General features: G+C 44.1%; 3 protein-coding genes across 6 annotated transcripts in view; 1 reads left to right on the top strand and 2 right to left on the bottom strand.

The window, feature by feature from the left end:
• ZZEF1 (zinc finger ZZ-type and EF-hand domain containing 1) overlaps nucleotides 1–1,396 on the bottom strand; it is a 79,224-nt gene extending 77,828 nt beyond the window's left edge. Inside the window, exon 1 of the mRNA XM_024207641.3 lies at nucleotides 963–1,396. Coding sequence (XP_024063409.2) covers nucleotides 963–1,322 — 360 coding nt within the window. The 5' untranslated portion in view covers nucleotides 1,323–1,396. The remainder of the gene's footprint in view (nucleotides 1–962) is intronic.
• Nucleotides 1,397–1,660: 264 nt separating this feature from the next.
• On the top strand, nucleotides 1,661–11,812 carry LOC112111979 (neuferricin). 4 transcript variants are annotated; one of them, XM_024207667.2, is made up of 4 exons: nucleotides 1,662–2,052; nucleotides 2,384–2,524; nucleotides 3,924–4,107; nucleotides 10,297–11,812. In XM_024207667.2, exons 1-4 carry the CDS (start codon nucleotides 1,797–1,799, stop codon nucleotides 10,508–10,510), a joined length of 795 nt encoding a protein of 264 aa, XP_024063435.2. In that variant the 5' UTR covers nucleotides 1,662–1,796; the 3' UTR covers nucleotides 10,511–11,812. The 4 variants fall into 4 exon arrangements, with proteins under 4 accessions (XP_024063436.2, XP_024063435.2, XP_024063437.2 ...); XM_024207669.2 differs by having other exon boundaries at nucleotides 1,669–1,729; XM_024207670.3 differs by lacking the exon at nucleotides 1,662–2,052 and adding an exon at nucleotides 2,086–2,219.
• Nucleotides 11,813–14,038: 2,226 nt separating this feature from the next.
• ANKFY1 (ankyrin repeat and FYVE domain containing 1) overlaps nucleotides 14,039–20,677 on the bottom strand; it is a 34,851-nt gene continuing 28,212 nt past the window's right edge. Inside the window, 1 exon segment of the mRNA XM_029912524.1 lies at nucleotides 14,039–18,942. Coding sequence (XP_029768384.1) covers nucleotides 18,810–18,942 — 133 coding nt within the window. The 3' untranslated portion in view covers nucleotides 14,039–18,809.

Consider the following 20,677-nt stretch of genomic DNA (forward strand, 5'->3'; position numbering starts at 1 on the left):
AAAAAAAAAAAAAAAAAAAAAAAAAAAAAAAAAAAAAAAAAAAAACCTAGTGTAAACAAGGCCTAAGAATGGAGCAACTGCCAAAGAGGTCTCTGTTACTCACCAGATAAATCTCACTATTGGTTAGTAATTATATTTCTCAAGCCCTCTGTCAGTTCATTTACATTTAGAACATATGATGTTACTTTGGAGTTTTAACTGAAAAGATGTGTCTTTATCTATACAGACTAGAAAGACTAGCTAGTTTCTATAGCCTAAGGGAAACCATAATTTCTAAAAAAAAATATTATGATATAATTGTTTTGCCATTTTGAGTGGCGAGAAAGCATGACAAGATCAGGAAGAAAGGCCACAGTGAGCGCTCGACACACCCAGCTCCGACACAGCCGGCTAGCTGTATAAAGGTGGGTGATGCTACAAATATCTGTGCAGCATTTCCTCTAATACCACTTCCGATTCTTCTCCGGCCTCTTCTGATTCTCCCAATCCCCACTCCTTATTCCATAATTCCTTATATGCTCCTCCGGTTCTTCTCCCTCATCCCAGTGCCCTCAATGTCCCTCCTGATCCCTCCCATCACAGCTCCTCTAGCCCACCCATAACCCCCAAATGTCTCTGATAATCCCTAGCCCCTTGAACTTCCTTTAATCCTATTGGCCCCCATCGTTACCCTAATGTTCCTATGATACCCCGTTGTTCAACTCTTTCACTGCCTCTAATCCCTTCAATTCCTATTCCTCTAGGTCTCATCGGAGTCCTCAGCCCCAGTCCTCCCTTACACCGCCCCCCACCACCTCCACTCAGCTAACATCCTCTGTGTCCCCAGTGTCACCACAACTTCCCAGTTTCCCTCGCTAACCCCAATCATCACATGACTCCCGCCGCCCCCCCCCGCCCCCCCCCCCCCCCCCCCTTCCCCCCCCCCCCCCCCCCGGTCCGTCCCTGCCCTCCCACCCCCTCACCTCCTCGCTCTCGCTGCGGGCCCCGGCCGCCGGCCCCGAGGCGCGGCTCTCCAGCACCTCGCAGAACTGCTCCAGGCTGACGGCCTCCTCGCCGCGGCCCAGCCGCTCCTCCAGCCAGCGCACCAGGGTGCTGTGGTGCCGGGACACGAGCGACTCGGGCAGGGCGGCCTCCCGCAGCCGGGCCGTGGCCTCCCGCAGCCGGGCCTGCTCCAGCAGCACCGTGGCCGGGGGCAGCGGCGGGAGCGGGCCCGGCCCAGGCGGAGAGGCCGCCCCGGGCTGCTCGGCTGCCGCCGTCCCTTCCATCTCCTCCTCAGCCCCCTCCTCCTCCTCCTCGCTGCTGTGGCTCGCCACGTTCCCCATGGACCAGGCGCTCGCTGCTGCCGGCGGCGGCCTCGGGCCTCGCGCAGCCGCCGCCTCCGACCGACCCGGCTTAGTCAGCAACCTCCCCCGGCCCCTCGACACCTGTCAATCCCGGAGGGAGGGGAGTCCCACTGCCGCCAAGCGACAGCCGGCGTCGTAAAACCAGCACCCCCGGTCGGCGTTTTTACCAAATGACCGTAAAGCGCGGGGTGAACGCGGCGCCGGTGCCACGCTGCCGTAATTTGTCGAGGGCGGTCGTCGTGAAATAGCCAGCGACAACGCACCGCGGTTTGTTTGGGTTTTTTTTTCGCCGCGCCACCGTCAAGCGAGAAAAGCGTCGTAAAAACTAAGCCAATGTAATTGCCCGCGGGCAAAATGGCGGCTGAACGCATCCTTGAAGAAACGGGGTGAGGCCAATGGTCACCCCCGCCATTTTGATACCGGGCGGCTGCGGCCCTTTCAACTCAGGCTTCGATGGGGCTAGGGGGGCTCCTGGTTCCCGCTCTGGGCTTGGCCGCCGCTTGGCTGCTGGGCCCCGGGTTCGAGCCCAGCTCCTGGCTGCTCCCTTTCTTCTCCGGGCGGGGCCGGCTGCTGAGCCCCGCCCAGCTCGCGCGTTACACGGGGGCGCAGGGCAGCCCCGGCCTCTACCTGGCGGTGCTGGGGCAGGTGTTCGACGTGCGCCGGGGGCATAAGCACTACGGGCCGGGGGCGGCCTACGGTGTCTTCGCAGGTATCCCCTCTCCGCGCGGGACCCCCGGGGGGAGCCGCCCCCCACCCCACGGGGGGTTGTCCCTCACGGGTGGCAGTGCCACAGCCCTGCTGTTCCTGGGTTGGAGACTTGCTTGCGGAACAACCCACCCCCCCTCAGCCCCGTATGGATCCCGTAGCCGGGGGCAGGTAGGTCGTTGGCCTCTTTGACTGAAACCGGGGGGCAAGGGGTGTGCTGTGGATTATAGAGCGGATCCTCAGCTGGACCCCCACCACCGTCCCCCCCCGTCTATCTGCGCACCCCCTGGGCCGAGTCCTATCCCAGCTGGATGTTCATCATGTCTGTCCTACAGGGAAAGATGCCTCCAGGGCTTTTGCGACAGGAGATTTCACCAACACCGGCCTTGTGGACGATGTTTCTGGGTTATCTCCATCAGAAATGTTGACTCTACAAAACTGGCTCTCTTTCTACAGCGAGAATTACATTTTTGTTGGTACGTGATCTGTAACATAGCCGAGTAATACTATAGCAGCATACCTGGGTTAATCCTCAGAAGCCTTGTTTGGTTTATATTATCAATGCTTAATACTGTAGCAGGTGAGCAGGGGCACTTTTGCATCCAAGATCACCATAGAGTAATGGGCAGGCCAGTTGTCTCTTTTCTCTAGCTGTGGTGTTATTCCGGGGAAAGCATTCTTTTAGTATTTCAAAGTTACAGTTTGGGCTACCACACGCAAAGCAGCAAAAAATTCCCTTTGAAGCAGGTAGGACAGTAATGCGGGCCATATTTGAGAGAGAAAAGTTGCACCAAGCTCTTTTAATTCCTGAATTCCACAGAAAGTAGAAAAGAGTGATGTACCAAAAGTCTGTTTGTAGTTTAGAATATATCAAATTTGCTGATTATTCCTTACAAGCTTGTAACAGGTGGGGGAGAGAGAGTTGAAGGAAAATGGATATGTTTGAGCCCGGGTCTTACAAACACACATCTGAATAATCCTATTGAGCTCAATGAGACTATTTGCTCACAGCAAACAGATTTTAAATTGGACCTGTTGACACTGAGCCAGGAATACATGATGGACCTCAACCATGACTCTTGTATCTGTGATTGCAAAGGAATTAGGCAAGAGGATTGACTTTTCCATTTAGATAAACTAGAGTTGCCCTGAGCTGTTGGCTAAAAATTGGAAAATGTAGACTGACTTCTGTAACCCTACCTTCACACATAACAATTGTAAACCTGTTTTTTGTTTCTGATCAGCTCATCTTCTTTCACACTGGATAATAGTGACTAATGTTCTCAAAGTATCTGAAATCTCCTGTGTTCTGGAAATATGTCCCATTGATACCAGGATCCATTATGTATACATCCATCTTACTCTGTACATTAGCCAAGTAATTGGGTTTTGGGAACATTGCAACGAGGGGAATGAAATGAGTGTAAATTTTATTTTCTACTGCTACACAAATGTAATGAAATTGCAGCATTGCAACAGTAAGAATAGTTTGATAGACCTCTATTTGGCATTTCAGGAGCAGTGTTGTCTAGTGGTTAGATAAGAGGACTGGTTGTTAAGACTGTTGGATTCTATTGCTGATCTTCAGTGTGATATAACGTCTGTGCCTGTTTCTCCATCTGTAAAATAGGCTTAATTCATTATCTCCATCATGTCTATATGTTAATGTTTGTAAAATGTTTTGAGGTTCCTGGTCAGAAGGGACTAAGTTGTGGACACTTAATTCTGTTATTTCTAAAATAATATACGTGGGGTGCCCCAAGGCAGCACTTACATAATACAGTATGCTGCTTTTTAGAGGGTTTCTGGAGTTTTTTTGAGGCATTTAAAAACAAAATGCTATGGTCTTAGTGGCTCTCTTTGTTCCCTCAAAAGGCAAACTGGTAGGAAGATTCTATGATGAAAATGGGGCACCCACAAAAGCTCTGGAACAGGCCAACGCTGTCATCGAAGAAGTGCTGAAGTTCAAGGGACAAAACGATGAGAAGAAGCAGTTCCCGCCCTGTAACTCTGAATGGAGCTCAACCAGTGGCAGCAGATTCTGGTGTTCCAAACAAAGGTAAACATTGCCTTCCTGCTGGCGTGGTCAGACTCTGCAGAGCCAAGCACCTTGACATCTCTCATCTGAGACCTTATCTATGCTGGTCTAGGTAGCACTGACAGTTTCGGCACAGATCCAGCAAAAATTGTTTGTGATATGGTTAGGCCAGGCAGCAAGGATGATTGTTTTGTATAAGTGTGTGGCCTTGGGTAAGCCTCTTAACCCCCTCGGACAGATGAGACAGCTAAGTAAATTATAGCAGAGAGAGAACTCTGCTATAGCTAAGAACTCCTTTCTGTTTGCAGGGTCATGCTAAGTGCTCTAAAATCTGCAAGGGGTTACTTGGATCCTCCCCACATTCTCCCCTCTTGTGGGTACTGAGGGGTCCCTGTTCCTTGAGGTTGGGGGGGGGTCTGATCCCCTTTCCCTGCTCTTAGGGTGACCAGACAGCAAGTGTGAAAAATCGGGAGGGGGGTGGAGGGTAATAGGAGTCTATATAAGAAAAAGACCCCAAAATTGGGACTGTCCCTATAAAATTGGGACATCTGGTCACCCTACTTGCTCTCCTCATGTGAGTTGAGATCAGAGGGTCCCTGTGCCTCTTGGGAGGCGGGCTGAGCCTCTTTCCTTGAAGCTTGAAATAGCTTAACTCTTCCATTCCTAATTCTAAGAAGTTTTGCTGAACTCTCATTCTGGATGGGCTGAGATAACACAGAGTTAAGGCTGCCCAATGGTAGCAAAGCTTTTTGTCAGTGAATTATATCTAACACACAGGAGCGTTGCAAGTATTGCTTAGCAAGGCATTCGTACAGCACTGTGGAAGTCAGAGCCTTATTAGCACTTGCTCACTCTGGCAAGCCTCAGCTTAGTAGAATGGGTAGGAATTCTGTATTACCACTTCCCAGGCTATGTTAATGCTATCTTCAGAGACCATAAACGTGAAAAGTACAGGTGCTAACCTTAAGATTCTATTGCGTAGTATGTAAAATGTTGTTTATGCTAACTACTGTTCTGTTGGGGCTTTTTACCTAAAGGCAGCAGTCTGAGCAGGCGAGTTGATACCTATGTGTGAGCAGCAATTCCGACAACTGAAACCAGTCACAAGGATCTGATGGAAGCATTAGTACAAAATGAAGGATGCAGTTTCCCAGCAGTTCTGCCCATGTAGTGAATGTTGGAGACAGTATCTGTCTGATAAAATTCCTTTGAAGTTTGGCAGACGTAACCAGCATGAACTGCATTCTAATAAAAATCAGCGAAGAAACAAGCACTGCCACAGATACCAGGGCCAAAGGGCAAGACATGTTTTTCTCTGTTTACAGAGATGTACACGTAACCCTTAAGCACTTGATTTTTAAATTAAAAAAAACACAACAGTTCTTAGTGCCAGTGCTCTACTATGGCCCTGATCCAACAGCATACTTAAGTACGTGCTTAACTTTAAGCGTGTGAGAACGTAAGAACGGCCATACTAGATCAGACCAAAGGTCCATCTAGCCCAGCATCCTGTCCTCTGACAATGGCCAATACCAGGTGCCCCAGAGGGAATGAATAGAACAGGTAATCATCAAGTGATCCATCCCCTGTCACCCATTTCCAGCTTCTGGCAAACAGAGGTTAGGGACAGCATTCCTGCCCATCCTGGCTAATAGCCATTGATGGACCTATTCTCCATGAATTTATCTAGTTCTTTTTTGAACCCTGTTATAGTCTTGGCCTACGCAACATCCTCTGGCAAGTAGTTTCACAGGTTGACTGTGTGTTGTGTGAAAAAATACTTTGTTTTGTTTTAAACCTGCTGCCTGTTAATTTCATTTGGTGACCCCTTGTTTTTGTGTTATGAGGAGTAAATAACACATCCTTATTTTCTTTCTCCACGCCAGTCATGATTCTATACCTCTCTCATATCCCCCCTTAGTCGTCTCTTTTCCAAGCTGAAAAGTCCCAGTCTTATTAATCTCTCTTCATATGGAAGCCAGCCCCTACCCCTCATCATTTTTGTTGCCCCTTTCTGAACCTTTTCCAATTCCAATCTATCTTTTTTGAGATGGGGTGACCACATCTGCATGCAGTATTCAAGATGTGGGCATACCATGGATTTATATAGCGGCAATATATGTTCTGTCTTCTTATCTATCCCTTTCTTAATGGTTCCCAACATTCTGTCTGCTCTTTTGATTGCACATTGAGTGGATGTTTTCAGAGAACTATCCACAATGACTCCAAGATCTCTTTCTTGAGTTGTAACAGCTAATTTAGATCCCATCATTTTATATGTATAGTTGGGATTATGTTTTCCAATGTGCATTCCTTTGCATTTATCAACATTGAATGTCATCTGCCATTTTGTTGCCCAGTCACCCAGTTTTGTGAAATCCTTTTGTAGCTTTTCGCAGTCTACTTGGGACTTAACTACCTTGAGTAGTTTTGTATCATCTGCAAATTTTACCACCTCACTATTTACCCCTTTTTTCCAGATCACTTATGAATATATTGAACAGGACTGGTCCCAGTACAGACCCCTGGGGGACACCACTATTTACCTCTCTCCATTCTGAAAACTGACCATTTATTCCTACCCTTTGTTTCCTATCTTTTAACCAGTTATCAGTCCACGAGAGGACCTTTCCTCTTATCCCATGACAGCTTACTTTGCTTAAGAGCCTTTGGTGAGGGACCTTGTCAAAGGCTTTCTGAAAATCTAAGCACACTATATCCACTGGATCCCCCTTGTCCAGATGCTTGTTGACCCCCTCAAAGAATTCTAGTAGATTGGTGAGGCATGATTTCCCTTTACAAAAACTGTTAACTCATCCCCAACATATGATGTTCATCTATGTGTCTGACAATTTTGTTCTTTACTTTTGTTCTTTACAGTTTGCCCAGTACTGAAGTCAGGCTTACCGGCCTGTAATTGCCAGGATCACCTCTGGAGCCCTTTTTAAAACTTGGCTACACATTAGCTATCCTCCAGTCATTTGGTACAGAAGCTGATTTAAATGATAGGTTACAAATACAGCTGCGAGTTTGTCACAGAAGTCACGGATTCTGTGACTTTCTGTGACTTCTGCAGTGGCCGGTGCGCCTGGCTCAGCAGGCGCACTAGCCACTGCTGGGGCAGTCTCGGGCCCCCGGGGCCCACCCCCTCCACCAGCAGCAGAGTTTGGGTGTGGGAGGAGGCAGGGGGTTGGGGCACAGGACAGGGTGAGGCGGGCTCTGGGTGGCGCTTACCTGGGGGGCTCCTTGGAAGCAGCGACATCCCACTTGCTCAGCTGCTAGGCAGAGGCGTGGCCAGGCAGATCTGAGGGCTGCCTCTGCCCAGAGCGCTGGCTTCGCAGCGCCCATTGCCCGGGAACCGCGGCCAATGGGAATTGCTTGGGCGGTGCCTGCAGGCGGAGGCAATGTGCAGAGCTGCCTGGCCACGCCTCTGCCTAGCAGCTGAGCGAGGGGGATGTCTCCGCTTCCGGGAAGCCCCCCAGGAAAACGCCACCCAGAGCCTGCCTCACCCAGTCCTGTGCCCCAACCCTGTTCCCCCTCCCACACCCAAACTGATGCTGGGGGGAGGCACAGAGCCAAGTAGGGAGCCTGCCAGCCCTGCCATACCCTCCCCCAGCACTACCGGGGGCCCCGGGCCATGCACTGCTGCCCATCCTACCCCAGCACCCGTGAGGCCCCTGGAAAGCCCCCCTCCCCCAGTTTTATTCTCTGGTATTTTTAGGAAAAGTCATGGATTGGTCATGGGCTATGAATTTTTGTTTACTGCCTGTGACCTGTCCGTGACTTTTGCTAAAAAATACCTGTGACTAAAACAGCCTTAGTTACAAACTAGTTAGTAGTTCTGTAATTTCACATTTGGGTTCCTTCGGAACTCTTGGGTGAATATCATCTGGTCCTGGTGACTTATTACTGTTTAGTTCATCAGTTTGTTCCAAAACTCATCTAATGACACCTCAATCTGGGACATTTCCTCAGATTTGTCTCCTAAACCTGAGCCATTCTTTTTAGGTATCTCCCTCACAGCCTCAGCTGTGAAGACTGATGCGAAGAATTCATTTAGTTTCTCTGCAATGGCCTTATTGTCCTTGAGTGCTCCTTTAGCATCTCGATCGCCCAGTGGCCCCACTAGCTGTTTAGCAGATTTCCTGCTTCTGATGTATTTAAAAAAAAAAAAAAATGCTATTACTTTTTGAGTCTTTGGTTAGCTGTTCAAATTCTTTTTTGGCCTTCCTAGTTATATTTTTACACTTCATTTGCTAGAGTTTATGCTCCTTTCTATTTTCCTCACTAGGATTTAACTTCCACTTTCTAAAGGATGCCTTTTTGCCACTCACTGCTTCTTTTACTTTGATCTTTAGCCACGGTGGCACTTTTTTGGTTCTCTTACTATGTTTTTTAATTTGGGGTATACATTGAAATTGAGCCTCTATTATGGTGTCTTTAAAAAGTGTCCATGAAGCTTGCAGGGATTTCACTTTTGGCATTGTACCTTTTAATTTCTGTTTCACTAACTTCCTCATTTTTGTGTAGTCCCCCTTCCTGAAAATAAATGCTACAGTGTTGGGTTGCTGTGATGTTTTCCCTGCCACAGGGATGTTAAATTTAATTATTTTATGGTCACTATTACTAAGCAGTCCAGCTATATTCACCTCTTGGGCCAGATCCTATACTCCACTGAGGACTTAATCAAGAATTGCCTCTCCTCTTGTGAGCTCCAGGACTAGCTGCTCCAAGAAGCAGTCATTTAAGGTGTCAAGAAACTTTATCTTTGTATCATGTCCTGAGGTGACATGTACCCAGTCAATACCGGAAGATGTTACCTAGGGATGTTGTGTAATCTCTGTCACTGGAGAGCTTAACAACATGTTATCTAGACCATCCCTGATGCCTGTTTGTCTAATAGTTCAGGCTTGTCTACACTACAAAATTAAGCCAAGTTAAGTTGATGTACAGTCACCACACTAATTAAAGCCATGGTTCACGTGCACACTATGCTCCTTCTGTCAGGCATGTGCATCCCCACCAGGAGCGCTTCCACTGACTGAAGTGGGGCACTGACAGCTGGAGCCCTACCCAGAGGGCTGACAGCCAACAAGCAATGGAAGTAACACAGTGTCTACATAGACCCTGTTGCCCTAACTACATTGACCTAAGCGGTACACCTCTTGCGGAAGTGGAGTTATGTCAATGTTGTGGGTGACTTACAGTGGTGGGAGTATCATTGTAGTGTAGACATTTAAAGTTAGGTAGATGTAAGCTGCTTTATGCTGACCTAACTCTGGAGTGTAGAGTAGGCCTCAGTCCTATGGTAGTGCTGGGGCCTGAACTAGCTGACCTAGTGAAGTCCTTTCCTACATTTCTATGATTCTATGTGTTCCAGTGTGCTGTTTGATTGAGGTCCATACCATTTTCCTTGAGGTAGTGTTTGGACCTGATAGTGGATGGTGTCTAGTGCATTCAGCTCCTGTTTAAAAAAAATACAGGTGTTAAAGGAACTTTGCACCTTGTAATAGCAGGCCTGAGAAGAGGCAATAGTACACCTCTACCTCAATATAACGCTGTCCTTGGGAGCCAAAAAATCTTACCATGTTATAGGTGAAACCACATTATATCAAACTTGCTTTAATCACCAGCGTGCACAGCCCCACACCCCCAGAGCACTGCTTTACTGTATTATATCTGAATTTGTGTTATATTGGGTCATGTTATATTGGGGTAGAGGTGTATATTAGGTGAATTAAATTGACCTTTTCTTCAGTAACTTCAGCACTAGTACTACAGGCGTCTGTGGTGCACATAATAAAAGGCATTGTTTTATTGTAAAAGTTTATCCACAAGAATATAAAAGGTGTGGTGGTGGTAGAGGGGTGTCTATGCTGTTTGGGGGGATTTTAAGAAACAGAGAAATAAAGGATGGATGTTAGTCACTTGCTCTTTCCTGGGTGAGAGTATCCAGAGTGAAACTGACTTTACAGGGTCCAGCCAACAATGTATTGTTTAGTAGGTCCAACAAAAGTTACCAGAAAACTTGTGGATGTTGGAGAATATGGTTGCTGACTTCTGGAAATGGTCCTTAATCCAGGTTTCAGCATACCTGTAGTTGCCCCAGCCCTTCTTCAGAAGGGTCTTTGACTCAGCTATGGATGGGAAATACACAGCCATTGAGTGAGAAATAACAGCTTGTATTTGATCATATTCTTCCATCCCTAGTGGGGGAGTGAACAGAAACTGGATTGGAGTCCCCAGGAAGCTGTACACGCCCGGTTCCAGTGATAGTCACTGTGTGTGTGTGAGAACTACTGGACCTCCTTCTGGACAATTGGATTCTACTGAGCACAGTGACAGAGGTGACTTGGACAATCCTAACTTGCAAGAATACAAGGGATGCCATCCACTAGCTGACTGGTGTGTGTTAAAAGATTGAGTCAATACCCATGTTGGACTTGATGCATTTATTGTCCTAAAATGAAATAGTGGATCAGGTACAGTCAAAAAAATGCATGTTTTGAGCTTTACAGTGGATTCTCTGGTATACAAGACTGGGGAGACTCAGTCAGAAACAGGAATCAGTTTGTATAAAATTATACTTAGTAAATGTAAACACCATGCTAAAGTGCCAGTAAAAGCAATGGAAATGTGAGACATGGAGAGAGCATGGTAAGGAAAATTATGTTAAAATGGAAAATCTTTGCCAATAGCTGTTTCTGCTGCTTGTTGGTGCACTGGCACGAAAAAAGGATTTTTCTTCTGCAATTGAGAAATAGCTGTATGTATGGAATGGTGGGTGTAATGTCTCAGCGAAGTGAGCTCTGAGCTAGCACACCACTACACTGTAGACCCATTTTCACTTACTGAAGCATAAAACAGCCCATCTCTCTTCACTACCATCACAACATTGCTCTCCTTGTGGCAGAGTTGTGCTAATACTCACTAATCTGCACATACCACCCACTGAGCCACCAACTTGCTGAGAAATGACTTAGCACTGTAGAGGCTTCAGTTACTTCTATAGTTGTGCTATTGAACATCTACACTTGTCAGATGAACCCAGGACACTAGGTGATGTAATATCAGTGTTTCTACCATTCTTTGGGTATAAGAAACACTAAGGTATACCCAGTCCTTCTCTTCTATCCTCTCTCTCCAAATGCTTCCTATGACTCCTTGTTTTCATAATATGTAGAAGCCATGAGTCACCTGTTCTAACTGAACAATGAAAGTGATCCACAGACAGGTAACTGATTTTACTGCTATAATCCATCTGTCCTCCTCCTCCCTTACTTATTTACTACCTCTACTTGTTGCATTGTCTCTCACTAGATTGTAAAGTCTTCAGGGCAGGAATCAGGTATTTGAAAAGACCCACCCATCAGTTACTCTAATTTGCAAAATCCAATAGCGTTGTGTGTTGCCTAAATACTAATGCAAGTTAGTACTGTTATTCTGTACAGGCTATTGGTACATTAAACTATTTTACAAAAGAGGAAAACTTCCAGAAGGTATCACTTGCCCAGTTCTCTCTTCCCCCTCCCCCCCAAAATGCTTAACTAGTCACTATGACAGTGAGCACAAGAGGGCAAAGTAGTATTCAAGAACACTCAAGTGCTATGCTATGTACCCCCAACACTTAGAGCTAGCACAGCAAGTTCACTGTAGACTGGCTTTAAGTGGTGTACAGCAACAAACCTGGTCATGGTTTATACTTTTATTAAAGTTTGTTTTTCTAGTTGTGTTGCCTCTCCACATTTCATGGTACTTCTCTCTCCTACGCTCCAAGCTTCTTGCAGGAAACTGAAGTTAAATACACCTTCAGTTTGCTGGACTGGAAACAAGTAGCTGAAGCTCCCTTCATGTGTTATAGGGGCAAAACTCCAATAGGGTACAGATCTGAAATGTCGTGTGGTGCTGAATTTAGCCCTAGATTTTTAAACTTGTGCCCAAATTAGACTTTAGTATAGCAAGCTGCAAAATCCTTACTAAACTGCAAATGACAATGGATAGTCATGGTCCTTGTAGTGATAAGAGTATAATGTCTGCCATTTTCAGGGAATCTACTGTTGGAAAAGATAGTCCTGTCCCCTTGAAGCAGGATAATCCTTACTTTGCCTAGAACAGTAACCCAAATTGAAGGCAAAATGCTTCAAAAAGGAATTTCCACATTTTGCATTTTCTGCCATTTGTGATACAAGATATGATGCACATTTCAAACAAAGGACACAATGTTTGGGGATTGAAGGTAACTTTAGATTGTAAAGTCCAGATAAGGGGTAGTTCATTCTCTCCCATGACCCACAACAGAATATGAACTTTATATGATGGACAACTGAAATAGAGACAGGATGTCCAAAAGCATCACATGCCTGTGACAGCAAGTTGCTTGCCTTTTCATGGTAGCTGTAGTGAGATTTTCATTTCAGCCTCAAGGAAGTGGTTTGCAGAAGAGAAGCAGCTCAAGCTGATAGGGTGCAATAACCTGCAAGTCTCTCCCTGGGTTGACTGACAGCAGCAGGTTCCCAGTGGGGACTCTGTTATTGACCCATTGCAGTAGAACTGGGTGCTAGTAAGCCTATGACATTTCATTATATTATTGCCAAAAAAAAGTTGGTTTGCAGCAGGAAGTTACTTTTGACACCTGAGTATAATCTATGTTCATCTTTGCCCCACCCCCCCAGGGGCATCTAACAAGACGCAGGACTGGAGATGGTTAGCTTTGAAGCAGTCTTCCAAAAGGTACAACTAAAGGACAAATCTGTTCAACTAAATGAACAAGGTAGATAGTAAGTTACTACTTATATTGGACAATGCTTGACTAAACCTTGAAACCCACACATTACTGTAGGAGTCCTCAGCTATACAGCCCTTCCTGCTTTTAGAGAGGAAAAATAATCAGATTCTTTAAGAGCCTTAGTATTCTATCCTAGTGACAACTGAGGACAGGAGTGAGATTAATAACCAGCTAATTAAGTGCCACAAAAGAACAGGAAGTGTATAAAGAAAGGAAGCAGTAAGATCCCTTCAAGTACTTATGCAATAGCTCTCCAGGGGAAAACTGTGGCCGAAGGCTGAGTTGATCAATTAAAACAGATTTTAACTAGTGACCGATACATTTCATCCTACTGTAGGTTTGAGGCTGCTGAGTGCACTATGAAATCAGTAATAACTAACTTAGAAATTGAATCATGAATCGGGTTGTCTGGTTTTCAACCAGAATACTTGGTTGAAAAGGGACCCTCCCCCAGCCTGGTGAAAGTGAGCAAGGGTGGGGGAGAGTGAGCAACAGAGGGAGGGGATGGAGTGAGTGGGGCAGGGCCTCAGAAGGGGCAGGGCAAAGGTGTTCAGTGAGAAAGTTGGCAACCCTAATCATGATACATACCAAAAAAAAAAAAAAAAGTCAGAGTCACATCAATATGAACACTCTTGAATGGGTAAGGAGTGACACTGTACTCTTGGGAACCAATGCTCAGCTGCTGTAATTTGGCAGAACTCCAACACCGAGCAAGAATTCACTAGATGGAGATGGTTATTAGTCATTGAATATCTTCCACTTTGGGGGGTGGGGAGGGGAAGAGGGAGGTATTAAGAATAGCACTTTCACTTCAGTTATGCACATACTATTTACAACAAGGATGGTTTAGTATGTGCAGTTATATACCCACTGGAATTATATAGCCTGATGCTTGGACTACAGCAAACAAAGTTAGCTTAACATAAGTTACTCCTGTGGAGGCTGTAGCATTCTACAGCTGAGGGCTTGGTTAACATTCCTGGAAGGATGATGGGAATTCATCATGATGATAAATCAAGGAGCACTTAGATGCACCCTATATATATATATATATTATATTATTCTACAGGCTAGCATGTAGTTCAGGAAATTACTTCTATAATCAGATGGATCAATGATAATGAACAAGGTATAGTTCTTCAATGAAGTTCATAACATCTCAATTAGTGATTTTTAGCAAGTATTTATTGTTAAAACATATGCATCACAAACAATCCTAGCAAAATGCTTTTGGCTGGTTTTACAATTACTCTGGAGCATCCCTTTTTGAAGTAAAGCTGCATGGATTAGATGACACTTAAAAAAGAGGCATCTGCTAAGTGTAACAGGACTTTGCACTCATGGTTTTGCTTATTTTCTTTCAATTAACTTCCAACTCCATATTACATTTAATGCATCTGAAGTTAAAAACTGGTTTGGGAAAAAACATGAACAGAACTAGTTGATTGAAGGTCCAGACCTGGGCAGTAGAGGAAATCAGGACTACACAGGAATGACTGCAGCCAAGCCCATTGAAAGGCGTTTGATGAGTGCATAATTTAATATCAATTAGGAGGACAGCAGAGTCAGTCTGCCAAAATAATGCTAGTTAAGCAATTATACAAGAATTTTACAATACATGATGTCTGGAATAATCACTATTTGGTTAAGATAATCATTTACAAAATAAAAGGCAAGTTGAAATATAATTAAATCTTACTCCCAGGGTTTACTGGTAATAAACATTTTCCTTCTTGCTTGGAAACTGACTAAGGGTGTAAGACTTCTCTTGATGCACTTTGTCATTACTGGTGCAATAGTTGTATTTTTGTAACAAGGTTTACAGCCCATGATGTATTTTATCTAGTTATCCTCAGTTTGTTACAAGACTCATTACAGAGTAGGAATATTGCAAAAATACATTCTTAGAATGGACTGAACAGAAAATGCCATTGTTCTAAGACTTTCTATTTCATAAACAGTAAGGATGACAAAAGTTTCACATTATAGTTTGATCTTACTTTTACACTTCGGTAAAACACGCAACAGTAAATTTGTTGCAATAGCCAGGTCTGCAGCAAATTGCTGTTGAGGGGAATCAAAATATAAACTACACTTGGTCTACAAAAAAACTCCCTATGTTCATTTGTTATACAGATAATCTTATATATGCTACGTGACAAGGAAGTTGTACAAGCCACTGGTCTCCATACAGAAAGTCTAAGGCATCTGTAAACTTTTAGCAAGTTAATTAGTAATGCTTTGTTAGTACCTTTAACACCAGCAATTTCAAAACACATTCTCATATTTACTAGAGTGAAATAGGTTATTTCCCCCCCCTCCCCAAGACTTACTTCAATTTCTAATTGTAAATTAGAATGAGTTTTATGCTTGGACAAGGGGCTGGACTGACCATGCTGGAGACTGAATTCCTCTTTCACTACAGAACAAGCACTACAAACTTTCCCCATTCAGCCTTAAGTGCCTGAAGCCCTAACCTAACAAAACTGCATGTAGGGCCAAGAAGGGAGTTCAGTCTCATGCTCATCCAACCCTTGACATCTGCAAGCAGACTGATTAACATTTTCTAAGTTGTGAGTATCCAAGGACAGGGGTGGCAGGGTTTTTTGGTCACAGTTGTAAATATACCACATAAAGGAAGAAGTGCATTATTTGTTTGCCACATTAGAAATGTACTGACCACCACCAGAGATCTTCAAGAGCTTTCCACTTGATTTGTGCCCTTTAACAGAGTATGACTACCAACCCTAACACGAAGAGCTGTGAGAAGAAAAAAAATGCACACCAGGTAGATAGTGTTTACAGGAAGTGAAGCTGAGGTGTGGTAAACTTCACACCCCTGGGTGGGGGGAGGGGAGAATGTAAACATTAGGTCTTTAATTATGAGGTAAAAGATGGGGGACACTAGGTAGTTTGGGCTGCCTATAGTTCAACTTTTTTGTGTGGGGGGGGTTAAATCTGGCAGAGAACAATGTTTACAAATTTGCTTAATAATTTCTAAGATAGTTGCCAAGAAAACTCACAGTAAAGGCACTTTAAATTTGTCAAATTTCTGTTAAGAGAATGTAGTTACTTTGAATTCAATCTCAGATGCACATTTCAGGTTGTACATGGAAGGGCTATTAATACTCATACCTGCCTTTAAATTCCAGTGAGGCATAGATGACAGTTTCAGAACGAATGCTGGTGTACTTTAAAAGTGCTAGGTAGGATTTACCAGAGGATTTAGGATTGTTGCATTTTTAAATGCATCATTAATTTCTATTCGACCCCCCGAAAGTGAATTTGCAACATGTAAGAGTAGGCTAGTATGAGAAACTGAACCTGCTCTGGATCTACTGTAAAGACTGCCAAGCACGTCTCAGAGGCCTTCCCAAATTGAAGTAAAACTGGAAGTCAGATCTGCCTTACTGGACTTTAAAAAAAAGCCTATTGATAATGGTAAGGGGCCAAAACTCAATTCTACAAGTCAAATATTCTAATCCTTTTGAGACTAATTGCTGTAAAGCACTAGACAGATCAAGTCTTGTCAACTTCCTAACAAAGTCCATTTATGAATCGCTATGCAAATGACTCTGGAATAACCACTCCTATCCTCTAGTGCTGCATCTTTCCTCCTCTTGACAGGTTTTAAGTGGGAAAGACAGCAAGCAAATGTGAAGTTACACTTGATCACTGGATGTGGTTAGTCAACCAGTTAAACTGACAAGACAATCATTTCTTTGAACTGATACTTCATCCATTTGCAATTTTAACATGGTAAATGGGAATTTAACTTATGCAAACCCATGATGAGTTACTGACATTTTAAAACAATCAGAAGTGATACATGATTATTCTTAGATTGTCCAGGATTTCTTTTGATCATTTAAACTGTCATGCTTTGTAATTAAGTGCTTTTCAGACTCATTCATGCCATCCTTCTCAAGTGTCTCAGAACAAGTCTGCTGCAAGTTGATATTCAAAGTTAGATATACTGAAGGTAGACAGTTTATATTAGAGAAGAATACCACCTTTTAAGAAAGTGGCAGTATTTGTCCTTTATTGAAAGAACATGGCTACTGACATTACAACCAACATGATTTGCACTGATAGAGAATGAAAACAAAGTTGGTCCATTATTTCACTCTAGTGTTACTAAGTTCAGGGTTCCAGTTTTTGCACCAACATATGTTGGAAGACCGATCAGTGAACTAAGATTCCATCTGAAATGCACTAGATGGGTGTCAGGTCTTTGTTTTACTGCACAAGCCCAAATTTTGCCTAGCATAAAGCAAATATCCTATAAATCAAAGAAATATAAAAAAAGTAGCACTCTGGTTTATCGGCTCATTTTACATATATAGGCAATAGATACTGGACATGTCACTATTCCAGAAGACCGGGAAATTGAAGTTATGAATATCTGCACCCCTATTGCACGCACTGTATCACAGAGTAGTGGTTAATGAATACTAAAAAAAATATATACACAACTGATTTGTTCGTGGAGCAGAGATGGGGAATGCTGCATGTAGTCTGGTCTACATTTATCTCCCAGGGCTAAAAAACTAACAAGGCAAGACACATTTTAATTAAGTACATATTAAACTGACACCTTTGCCTATCATACAACAGCCAGTTTACCAGAGTAAGTGCTTACTAGCAGCTAAGTGATTTATGGGCTACTTGGGGTGGGGGGGACCTGTGTCATTGTTTCATAGGTTCAGCATATTTAAGAGGGACCACAGCCAGGCCAGGAAAAAAAACACATTGCCATTATAGTGTGCAAAGGTTTGACATCAGGCTGTTTCACAGTGCAGTCAGAACTCCTTCCTACAACCCCCAACTGCCTAACATTTGATACTGAACCTCCAAATACTGCCAATAACTGGCCATTCTGCTGGATTTGGAGACCTGTTCTGACAGTCTAGAAGTGCAGAAGCAGCTTTATATCAGTGGAGTTGCTGGTTCTGTTGTGCACTGATTAACCATAGTCTTTAGATCCAAGAAAAATGCTACTAGTAACTAGCGTCTCGTAGGAGTCATAACTGCAGCTCCAGCCCAGTATTCCTTTGCTGGAAGTACAACTACCCAATCTGTTTTCCTTTAGTGTTTCTTCTTCAATTAGTGTAAGCTTAGGTCTGTTCTTGGAGCACTTAAGTTACACAAGAATTGTTTTCAAGCCAGAAAGACCACTGATGCAAATAGTACAACAAAAACGTGGACTTCATCCGTTCTAGCAGCCATGAAGAACGTCTGCCAATTAAAAGGAGCCTGCAAATCCTCTTGAACATGCTGGAGCTAATGAGACATTTACTCAGGAGGTATCAATATGTGGAACTGCAATGCTGAGTCCTTTATAATCAGAGATATTGTAAAGCTCTCTCTTGTAAGGCCACGATTCTTCAGCTATGCCCCTTTAAACCCTGTTTAAAGATTTAACTCAAAGTAGGTCATGGCTGTCACAGCAGAGTCCAGTTTTATAAAAAGAGCCTTCTATGGAGAAAGGGAACACTTATCTTTGAAGACAATGCAAAGTTACTATTTACCCCTGAAACTTAGTGCCATCTCTTCTTAAATAGCCTGAAAACGGCAAGATTTTAGAGTAGCTCAATGCAATCCACCAGGGCAAGCACAGACCTGTTTGTTATTCCTATCAGCACAGGACACCAGGCTAATGCAATTTTAATTCCCATGCCTGTGGCAACGAGGAGGGTCTAACTCAATTCAGGTTTATCACTCCAATTCGTTTACCAGTGAAGTCTATCACAGCCCAACACATTTATAGCCATACAAAATCATTTATACTGGAATATATCGTAACATGGTCCTTAATTAGTTCAGTCTATTGCCAAAGGAAGACATGTATAGGCCTCCCCTTTCCTGCGTACAGGGCTTGCTAGCAGAGCTGCTGTCTGAAGAGCACTGACCGAGAATCCCCTACTCCCACAACATACTAGGAGACTCCTCCCAGAGTCAAGACGTCAAAGCAGATGTTGCAAACGCGAACAGGCTTGTTTAAGTCAAATTTTATGATGGGAATCTCCTTTGTTGAGCACCTATGGCAGAGCAGACGTCCACAGTGGCGGCTGTGGGGGGGGAGAGAAAAGCATGAGTTAGTTCAGGGGTCAGCAGCCTTTCAGAAGTGGTGTGCCAAGTCTTCATTCATTCACTCTAATTTAAGGTTTCGAGTGCCAGTAATACATTTTAACGTTTTTAGAAGATCTTTCTATATGTCTATAAACTAACTAAACTATTGATGTATGTAAAGTAAGTAACTTTTTTAAAATGTTTAAGAAACGTCATTTAAAATTAAAATGCAGAGCCCCCCAGTCCAGTGGCCAGGATCTGGGCAGTGAGAGTGCCACTGAAAATCAGCTTGCGTGCCGCCTTCGGCGCACATGCCATAGGTTGTCTACCCCTGAGTTAGTTGTTTATAATCTCAACATCAAAACAATGAAGCCCATGTTATATGCTCAGACACCCTGGTGAGAGTGAAGAGTCAATGTTTTAGTGTTTGAGAGGTTACAAAAAGAAGAGTCATCCTTTATAGTAAGTGGCTGATTCCTTTATATAAGAGACCCCAGTGTCTGGTGGCAGAAATAAGAACTGCTTCCACTAGAGTTCTTTACCAATCACTGGAGCCATCTTCCTGCTAAGACAGCACTTATTATAGGAGCAGAGTTAATAGCTCCAGCTCTTCCCATACCAATACTGCTCTAGAATCCAATTTCATTTTCTGTATCAAACACTAACTAGAATCAGTTCTAGCTTAGAGAAACACGCCAGCCTAATCTGAGGAGAGTTAACTAACACTAAGTGAGTAAGGACTGGTCTACACTGAGGGGGGGAATTGATCCAAGATATGCAACTTCAGCTATGCGAATAGCATAGCTGAAGTCAAAGTATCTTGGATCGAATTACCTGGGGTCCACACAGCGCGGGATCGATGGCTGTGGCTCCCCCGTCGACTGCGCTACCACCGCTCGCTCTGGTGGAGTTCCGGAGTCGACGGTGAGCGCGTTCGGGGATCGATATATCGCGTCTTAATGAGAGGCGATATATCGATCCCAGATAAATCGATTGCTACCTGCCGGTACGGCGGGTAGTGAAGACGTACCCTAAGACTCCATAAATGAGAGTGTGTTACTAATTCCTCAGATTATCTCCGATATTGATCCTTAAACACTGGAAGCCGTTTTGCTAGTCCCACCAAGGGAGCTACAGCAGTTAAACAACTTTTTATCTCCCCATCTAGGTGATGTTTGTCCCTTGCATGCACCTTGGCTGTATGTCTCATCAGTCCCTACTGAAAGGCCTAATAGTAGCCAACGTGTTCAAGCCTGGATTATGATTAGGTTTCTACTACAGCTTCCCTGATGAGTGTGGGATAGAAGCCTTCACTTTGACCCCAATGAGAAATATTAGCCAAGAGCAGGCTACATCAGCTTTGCAGATTAGTTCAGAAAAAGCATCTATGGCCACATAGGGCAAAGAAACTGTGGTAGAGTCCTGCTAGGAACACCTGCATTTGAAGCACTTTTCATATATAGTAGAACCTCAGACTTACAAACACCTCGAGAAAGGAAGTTGTAACTGAAATGTTCGTAACTCTGAACAAAACATTATGGCTGTTCTTTCAAACGTTTACAAGAAAAATGCTGCTTTAATAGTTTACATTTCATAGTACTGTACTGCACTTGCTTTGCTCCCCCCCCCCCCCCCATCTCTATTGCCTCTTGATGGTGTACTTCCGGTTCCAAATGAGGTGTGGGGCTGATGGGCAAGTTTGTAACTCTGAAGTTCTACGAAAATGTGTATGGG

Source organism: Terrapene carolina, unplaced genomic scaffold (assembly GCF_002925995.2).
Source record: "Terrapene carolina triunguis isolate 2854851 unplaced genomic scaffold, T_m_triunguis-2.0 Scaffold231, whole genome shotgun sequence".
NCBI classification, from domain to species: domain Eukaryota; kingdom Metazoa; phylum Chordata; order Testudines; family Emydidae; genus Terrapene; species Terrapene triunguis.

Bases quoted from the DNA above. Each gene is read 5' to 3' on its own strand.
- LOC112111979 (XM_024207667.2), top strand. From the start codon at position 1,797: ATGGGGCTAGGGGGGCTCCTGGTTCCCGCTCTGGGCTTGGCCGCCGCT. The intron at 2,053-2,383 runs GTATCCCCTCTC...TCTGTCCTACAG, and splicing joins GGCCTACGGTGTCTTCGCAG to GGAAAGATGCCTCCAGGGCT. The intron at 4,108-10,296 runs GTAAACATTGCC...TTCCATCCCTAG, and splicing joins TTCTGGTGTTCCAAACAAAG to TGGGGGAGTGAACAGAAACT.